The sequence below is a fragment of the Festucalex cinctus genome, chromosome 3, assembly GCF_051991245.1.
Source record: "Festucalex cinctus isolate MCC-2025b chromosome 3, RoL_Fcin_1.0, whole genome shotgun sequence".
Taxonomy (NCBI): Eukaryota; Metazoa; Chordata; class Actinopteri; order Syngnathiformes; family Syngnathidae; genus Festucalex; species Festucalex cinctus.
In genome coordinates, this window is record NC_135413.1 from 19957670 (window position 1) to 19966899 (window position 9230).

A 9230-nucleotide genomic window follows, 5' to 3' on the forward strand; every position below is an offset into this window, starting at 1 on the left:
TGCAATGTTTCCTAGCATACGTGTAAAAAAAAATTCTTAGTCGGACCGAGTTTCATGTTCAACTTTTTAAAGAAATTTGCCATTTATTTAAACACAACCAGACTCCAGGTATCAGAGATTTTCAAAGACCGAGAGCTAACTTCAATTAATACACTGCTGGTAATGTTTCAGGACTTAGATGACCAAAAAATTGCCGACATTGCAGATGTCATTAATATCACTGTAGACTAACATCTTAGATGTACAGAAGAGGTAGCGCACAAACGCCTCATGGCACCAACCGCTCAAAGGGATAGTTGGGATTTTTTTTTTTTTTTTACATGAATCTCTATTTCATCTTCCCCTCCAGTGTGTGAGATTAGCACTGACTTAGCTTTGACAGTGTTCTGTGAGACGAGTTCTGGTCTGGTGTTGGACGAGAAGAAAATAATCCGGTTAGTTGCCTAGGGCCACTTAAAGTATTTTTCTTCTAAAAACTGTGTTCAAAAAGAGTGATACATTTGCACACAAAACTCCCTCCTGGAAAAAAAAGTCAGACTCGCATTACCCCCGGGCACTATTTTTCTGTTCGTTTGTATCACTGCGCGTCGCCCTGTAGACAGTTGATAGACGCGCTGCAGACAGCTGATAGTCGCGCCTTCTGCCTTCGAAAAGACAAACATGTAGATTAGTGCGCGTCTATCAGCTGCATGCGGGGCGCCGCGCAGTGATACGAACGAACAGAATAAAGTAGTGCCTGGTGGTAATGGCGTCTGACTTTTTTTTTTTTTAAGGAGAGTATTGCGATGCAAATCTATCACTCTTTTGAACACAAATTGTTTTAGAAGAAAAACGCTTTATTTAGGTGACGCCAGCCAACTCGCCGGACTATTTTCTTCTCGTCAAACACCGGACCAGAACTCGTCTCACAGAACAATGTCAAGGGTAAGTCGGTGCTGATCGCACACATTGGAGGTGAGGATGAAATAGAGATTCATGTCAAAGAATCCAAACTGTCCCTTGAAGTGCCTCTGTGCCATATCAACGGAGGTCAGATTTGAAGCCAGTCTTTAAACTCCAGTGATGAACACCACTGAGTAGACGCCAGTCTGTTTTTCTCCCATCATTTAAATATTACATACCAAGAAAATATTTTGGTTCAAACAGTATTTAACTTGTATAGTGACAATGCACAAAACCCCTGACTTAAGAAGCATGAGAAATAGAGTAGATGTCTTAAGAAATACAAAAAAAAAAACCCAATACTATCAGCAGATTCATATTATATAGTTACTAGAAATGAATAATAATAAAAAAGTTGCTTATTTCAAAACAATGACTATATTTACAGAAAAAGCAGGGGAATATGAAAACTGTCTTGGAGAAAGGGGAACAAAAAACAAACCGCAAATTGTTCTTCGTAACAGGTGTGTTTAAGTCTACCGTCTGTCTCGAAACAAAATTGCAGTATTTCAAAGAGCTAATGATCCTCCAAGAAAGCAGAGTCGTTTAGTCCAAAGCAATGATGTCGTCATCGTCGTCATCAGTGGCTGCTGCTGCACTTGACTGATCTGTCCGTGGGCGCTTGGTGGAAATCTCGCCCGTTTCTGCGTCTGGATGCTTCCTCTTGATGTTGCTTGTGACTGTTGCAGAGCTGGACGATGCTTCAGCATCATCAGAGTCCACAACCATAATGTCGTCGTCCTCTGCTGGAACTGAAAAGGTGGAAGACATGTTTATTAACAGCATGATAAGATGGAAAAGGTGCTGTGTTGACACAGAGACAAAGTGAACTTTCAGTTTTGTGTCGTGGTTAGCCACGTCAGCTAGCTGAAACTCGCAGAGAGCTGGAGAAGCGTAAAATAACATGCAAATGTTTCCATTACCGACCTTTAGAGGAGGTAGACGGCTGGGCGGAGTCCTTGTTGCCATTGGTGATGTTGAGTACCTCTCCCTGGTTGTTTTGAGGTGGCGGTGCTTTGTCTGGAGCTTCACCAACCACTTCAAACTCAACATCCCTCTCTAGGGCTTCACTACCAAGGAAAAAGAACAGGAAGCATACTAAAGCTGTGCTTGACACTGTTACAGTATATTTATATAACATCTACATAGATGACATACGTGTGCAAGACATTAATGAGGAGTGTGTAGTCTTGGAGGAAGTCATCAGCTTGTAGTCGACTGCCATTACGGATCCCAAAGTCAGAAAGAAACTTGCTGTTGTTGGCTATTACGCAAGAAAGGAAGAAATTAACAGTCAGACCACATGGAACTTAAAGTGGAAGTCGTTTTAAATTTCTTGACAATAATATGTGATATGTGCCATCCCTAGTCTAAATATGACATTGTGATTCATATTATATTTGTGGAATATGAAGCAAAATCCAGCCGTTTTTATTCATCTCAGGGGGCGGCCATTTTGCCATTTGCTGTCAACTGAAGATGACATCATTGTTGCTCAGGGCTCAGCCAATGACCAATCACAGCTCACCTCTTTTCTGAAGCTGCGCTGTGATTGGTTGTTACCTGAGACCCGAGCAACATTGATGTGATCTTCAGTCGACTGCAAGTGGCAAAATGGCCGCCCTCCGATGGATAAAAACGGCTGGGCTTTGCTACTTAACTCATTACACTAACGCAACATTAAACAGAACAACATATTTAGACGAGTGGGGCTGCATAGAACATATTGTCCCCCCAAAAATGGGTTGACTTCCTCTTTAACATTCATTTGAATGATATCACTCAAAAATGCATCCCTTTAACTAATTTTATGTGCAATGGCAAAATGCTTTAACCCAACGTGCTTGTTCCTTACAACAAACTGGACCAACATTCTTTACCTTCGGTCTCGCCTTCCTCTGAGGAGATAAGTATGGTCCCTTTTCCATCTTCTATCTGAACATCTGGAGCTACCATGCCGAACCGCTCCTTCAGGATCTGAATACAATAACAACAACAACAAAATCAAAAGCATGATTACACTTTGGTTTAATATCAGTAAATGCAGTCAGCAATGGGAAAGACCAAAGCTCCAAGACTGAACAGAAGTTATTCCAATGTTAATCAGTTACCTGGTTTTACTACTACTGAATATTTTCTCAAATGAATCATTTTGAAAATTATGTCTTTGTCCACCCTGAATTGGTATTAGAGTTTGAATAGCAATTTGAAGACATTTAAATCAAGGTATGACGGCCATCCTTAATTTTATAGGTTTCACAATGAGCAATTCATCAGACACAGCATACCATCTGGTCATGTGGCAACACAATATAGCCTACATATACACCTGTCGTCCTATTTTCACCACTTCCACACACAAAAATTCCAGGACATTCCAAAAATCACATGATTGTCCTAATCGTGATTTCAATTACTACCAAATTAATCGTGATTGATATTTTGGTCATAATCGAGCAGCCCTAAATAGTAAGGTTCACCAATTACCTTGTCCTGCAAAGAGAGCACCATTGTTTTGTGGACATTGACTTTGACGGTCACTTCAGGCTTGCTGGCACATACGTAACAGTTGGCAACAGGTGGGTCCAGAATACATGGAATTAGCAACTTCTTCCTGAGGTTAGGACACTTGTTCAGGAAGATCTGGAGATGACAAACGGACAAACCAATATTGAGGAAGTTGTAAATGCCAACAGCAAAAGCAAGGTTGTTTTGTTTAATAATAATATTTTTTGCAGTTAGTTGTGTCGAGCGGTGGACGAACTGACCGTGCGGCAGGATTCCAGTTCCCCTGCCAGAATCTTGAGCCCCTCCAGCACAATGAGCCCAGCGATGACAGCATTGGTTGTTGCAATCGCCGGGATTATGTTACCTGCCATGGCTGGTACAACAAATCCGGTTGAACGTGGATATTCTTCCCGAAAAGTTGCTCATGTCAAACAAAAACAAAACAACTTACACTTAACATCGAAGCGACTCTTCATGTTCATGCTGAAGATGTGCATTCGGAGGTTGGCGGCTGCGGTAACAAAGTCCATGGAAGGAGCATCATCCTGACAACACAAGCAAGACTATATTCTCACACAAGTTGGTCAAAGCACAGCAAACACAGCCCGATTGAGTGCATATAGTGACAGCGGATTTCAAAAGTCGAGAAAGTATGTGTTATTGCGTTAGGGCCAATATAAACGCATGGATGTAGACAACAATGTATTTCACCAAACACCTTCAGTTTGTTGAACCGGGTTTTGTATATTACAGGATGCTTTTTCTAGATTAATTGAACTTTATTTGCATTTAACCACGATTGGTTATCTCATTCACTCGCAGCCATTTTCACTGAAGCAACCCCCTTCGCTCCTGGCTGTTTTATTGGATTTTTCCTTATTTCGCAAGGCCCATAGAATATTGTGTTCTATTGCTATAAAAACATGAAACCTACCAAATGAAAGATTAGAGTGTCTTCTTTCACCAGGAAAAAAAGCATATGTTGCAGCAATTAGCATTAGAATATAGCTAAGTTTCATCGTTATTTACAAATCTGCTTTGAATTGTGGGGAAATCAGCTTGTTTTCAACATGGTCCTGGTTGATCTCTTATACTCTGCTGACACCTGTTGGCTGTTTTTGTATTTACTACCATTGCTTCACCCAATTTCTGCAGTTGAGAGACTGCATCAAAGCCTTCTGTACGCTCTAGTATAGAAAACCAAAAAGAAAGTATAAATATGTCTTTGGGACAATTAAAACATTTACAATAGAACATATTTATACGTTTTGGGGAGCAAATTAGTTAATTTGGAACACAGCCACGTCTAAAAGGTGAAGAGCACACATTTCCACTCATCACACTAACATTTTGTTTATTAATTTTTTTCTACAGTGAATTTGGTTCATTTGAGCTGTTATTTCTTTTACTTGATGCATGCGAAAGTTCTTTAATTAACGTATGCAAGTTTTATGTCAAATGTATTTTCGCAGGAACCTAACTTCAAAGTAGACAAGACTGCATTTCATTTTCAAAATGTGTTACCTTATCCCAGACGAGCTCTGCGCCGTCTCCTTTCCCGGCCAACAGTGAGTGGAGGGTCTCCACACTTTCTTGGAATAGCTTACAGTATCCCCAAACACCAAGAACCTGCTGGTCCTTTAAGCCTGAACCTGAGGACACCTCCTGAGGACATCCTAGGGCAAACAATACCAAAGTCACTCTGACACACAGTGGCTTAGATACTGAAAACCGGTATAATATCAGTACAGTATTTGCATACAATTGCTGTTGGAATGATCCGTGACATAAAATATTATCAACACACCAGTGTTCTCCAGCTGTTGCCACTCCAGTGGTGTTGGAGCTTTCCTCTTCTTCCACAGCTTGTCCATAGTTAACAGGTACATGATGTCATCTTTGAAAAGCTGGCAAACAGAGCCAATGATAGCGGGTTAGCAATGACACAATTAATTTAGCATCCTATATACCTTCCTTTTTTTTCTACACTAGGGGAAAAATGAAACAACAAATGTATTTGGACAAAGACACTTTCCAAGATTCTTATGAACATTGCAGTCATTGTTTGTTTTCTATTAGCATGGCTGGTAGTTGGTACCTTGTTGAAGAGTTTGATAGCATCATATTTGTTGTTGCGGGCCCACTGCTTGGTAGAGACGCGCTTGACATCTCCATCCATTTCTGCGGCTGTGGCACGAGCTGCAGTTTCTTCAGGGTTCCCTGCATTCAAGAACACTATTTTTTTTACACTGTCAAGTTTGAAAACATTTTTTTCTTGAGGCATTCATATTTGCATATTTGCACTGCTCGGCACACATGTAACAAGTCAACTGGAGTCACAGCAAATTACCATGTCATAATGGAAACTCACATGAAGCCTCGGGGTCCGCTGTGTCAGGTGACACATCTTGATCAGCATCCTCCTCTCCAAATAGCTGGCTGGAATAGCAACCATTTGACACTTGATTAGTGTATATTGTATTTTTGTGTTGGTTAAAATGAGTGCTTGTGCAATATTGGTGGATGTGACTCACTTGAAGAGATATTTTGCCCAGACAATGCAGTGAATGGGTTCAGATGGCGTATTTCTTATAGTGCATCCCGGGAAGGTCTTTTGGGCAGGTTTCGGTTGGCACTCATAGCACTCTGTCATTCCCTGAGGGAGAAAGATCAATTATATAAAAGCATAAAACTTAATTATAGAAGTGCACAAATTGATTGACAATCAATTGATAATCAAATTAAGTGATAACAATTTTAATAAGTGAATCGTTAAGAAGACATTGGTCAAGGTAAAATTGTCCAAATCCTCGGAATTTCAGCCTCTCAGCAGTATTTATTTATTCACTCGCCTACTTCTTCTTAATTTATTGATATAAATTTTCTTTACTTGTATACTTATGTTTGTTTTGTTATTGTTTTACTTTTCTTATTCTTTACTGCATGATTTCTGGTCCAAGTACAGCACTTTGTATACAAGCAATGCTCGTTTTAAAGTGTTTATAAATAAAGTTGAATTGAATATTTTCAAGTTTCTGTAGTCCTCCTTGACAGCAGACTGACCTTTGTGTTTAACCCAAATAAGACATTTAAAAACTTTTGCTTTCACTTTGGAAAACAATGATTACCATTATTTTCTGGCTGAAGGAACAAATCAGTTACTAAATCATAATCAATTTATGCTTGTGCACTTTCTGCACTATTAATATCAACTAATTTCCTGTTTGTGAATAAAGGGAGGGAAATTGTTTATTTTTTCTGTCAGATTCTTCTTAAAAAAAAAAAAAATAGATTAATTGATTGTTAAAATAACTGTTCGTTGCATGCAGCTAGGGCTGAATGATTTGTCTTTATTTAATAAATCGATTGCGATTCCATATATGGATTCGCCAAATGTGTGTTGTTGTTTTTTTTGCACTGCTCCTGACTGAGCCAGAATCTGTAGTTTTTCATTTGACAATACAACGGTGGGCAATGCTACAGTATGGAGTTAAGTATATTTCAGAGGAGTGACTCAAGTACCTTCTTGATGACAGTAACCTGTCCGAGGTATCCTGCTGTGCCGCTCTCAATGAGAGGGATGTCGGCTGCCAAACACATCCTGTTCACGTGGTTGCGAGCAGCTAAAAAGGTAAAGAGTAGATTAATATCCTCATCGTCTTGGGAAAAATGGAAAAAAAAGGTCAATGAGTCAAGATGTGCACACCTCGGTTATCCAAAGCGTTCATCACGAGGATAAAATTTTTAAAAAACTCCACATTGTAGTCAGGACTGTTGGGAGAAAGTTTTTTGTTGTTATTTTTAAACCATGATTTCCATATACAGTATTCTTTGAGCAACGACAGAAAATTACTTCATGATGCTGTCATGGGAGGCAGTAATCTTTGCAGAGGGGCAAAACTGCAAGGCACTCTCTTTGGCGACCTGGAGTAAATATGAACACACAATCTGGAGTTACTGAGGCACAAGTGCGGCGACTGTGCGTTATTACAATATCAGGTATCACAAAATATCACACAGAGCGCATACCTGTGCTTTAGACTTGCCAACATGTTTCTTCTGAAAGAGGAACTGGCGATTCAAATTGCTGACATCAATTGTGTCCAAGTCAATCTGCAAAATGAATGAGTTCATTATGTCATAAATCTGATGTGTACATGTAATGAGTGATGACGAAAGCCTTTAATTGGTCAGTGTTTTACTATCCAATTTGATTACTGTATTTACTTTTGATCTCAAAATGCTGCTTCGATAGCATAGTTGCTTTATTCTTGTTCTCAATACATCACTGTGTAACCTAAAAGTGATATTTGGTAATACTATTCTGTGTGCAGTATAGCCTATGCCTCCAGGAGTTCCAGTAATAATTTATTATTGCTTGTGTTGTTAAGTACGCCTCAGAGTCTGAACCCCAATCTTTGTTAATTAACACAAGAATCTGCACTTCCACTTATATACAATTTGTGAGTACTTTTGTCATTGGGTCTGGCCCAGTTACTGTACCTGAGAAACACATATGGGGCCATTGCATCTATCATTGTGTCAAGACCGGCCTCATTAGACTCACTCGTGATCGCACACATAAAAAAAACAGCAGCTAAATGTGATGCTTATTATAAAACATAAGCTAAATATGTATACGTTATTTGAAGTTATCAGACAAGTCAGTCGTGATAATGGCGCCAAAATACATCTTCTGGCGCTCGATTTGTGCGTAGATTCTACCAACGAAATTGTTCCCACACATTCATTTTAGTTATTAAGATGAAACAAATCACCCGCATATATGAGTACATTTGACTTCTATTTCTAATGGCAGTCAGTCACCTAAAATCTGCACAGACAGCGGTACAGTGCTGCACAAACACTTCACATGTTAGCAAGCTCGACATTCTGTAGCACAAAGACTTTAGCGTGCTAGCTGGCTAAGCTACGAGGCAAACAAACGTATGGGGTACAGACCACTTCGATGTTTTTGAAGCCAGTGAGGACGAGGTTCTTCAGCAACTCACAGCCGATACCTCCCGCTCCCACCACCAAGACCTTGGACGTAGATAGCGAGTCAGCCAACTCCTTTCGGAGGGAACCCACAAGTTGAACCATGTTTGATGGGTACAGCCACAGCCCTGCAGCACCGGGATGCTAGCGGTTAGCTTTTCTTCCACCGCGGAAGAAAAAGGAAGGACTGACGATGACCCGCATAGACATATGTAATGACATATTGAACACGGTTGCGCTGTTGCTGCGATGCGTTAACTAGTCCGCCATATTGGATGTGGCATCTCTGAACTAACCAACTTGTTAATACCTCCCCACGCGCACTCAGTCAGTCTCAGACACACGTTTTAATTCATAACAAAGTTTTTCTTTAATTATATAACTACGTTTGTTCTTGAGCAATTAGCATAAAAGCTAACCCAGCTAGCATGTACTCTTGGACATAAACTTGAAGATTAACATTGATTTGCATCCATGGCTTAGTATTATTTTTGAAAATGTGTATTTCAGGTGCCTACGTATGTAGAGTGTGCCAAACACCTTAAACTATTTGAAATGACAATTGAAATATCTCAAGAAAAATGTGCCGTTGCTGTTTGGCAGTATGTTGCAAATTACCAGTTCTTCTTACATTTTCAACTGTGTTTATCCTGTAAGAGGGCCACGGGGCTACAGCCTACCCCAGTTGACTTCAGGCAAAGGCAGACTACACCCTGAACTGGTCACCAGGTCATTCGCACCGTCATTGAGTGAGCACTGAACCTACGCTGCTTGTCAGATTT

General features: G+C 40.1%; 1 protein-coding gene across 1 annotated transcript; it reads right to left on the bottom strand.

The window, feature by feature from the left end:
* Nucleotides 1-33: 33 nt before the first annotated feature.
* uba2 (ubiquitin-like modifier activating enzyme 2) lies at nt 34-8613 on the bottom strand. The gene is made up of 17 exons (XM_077516494.1): nt 8413-8613; nt 7480-7563; nt 7304-7374; nt 7157-7221; nt 6973-7073; nt 5985-6106; nt 5822-5889; nt 5549-5670; nt 5258-5357; nt 4975-5126; nt 3902-3995; nt 3711-3823; nt 3430-3585; nt 2823-2919; nt 2101-2206; nt 1870-2012; nt 34-1694 (listed from the first exon to the last, which is right to left on the bottom strand). Exons 1-17 carry the CDS (start codon nt 8551-8553, stop codon nt 1489-1491), a joined length of 1941 nt encoding a protein of 646 aa, XP_077372620.1. The 5' UTR covers nt 8554-8613; the 3' UTR covers nt 34-1488.
* Nucleotides 8614-9230: the final 617 nt, after the last annotated feature.

Bases quoted from the DNA above. Each gene is read 5' to 3' on its own strand.
- uba2 (XM_077516494.1), bottom strand. From the start codon at position 8,553: ATGGTTCAACTTGTGGGTTCCCTCCGAAAGGAGTTGGCTGACTCGCTA. The intron at 5,890-5,984 runs GTGAGTCACATC...TTGCTATTCCAG, and splicing joins TGGGCAAAATATCTCTTCAA to CCAGCTATTTGGAGAGGAGG. The intron at 5,671-5,821 runs GTGAGTTTCCAT...TCTTGAATGCAG, and splicing joins AGCGGACCCCGAGGCTTCAT to GGAACCCTGAAGAAACTGCA.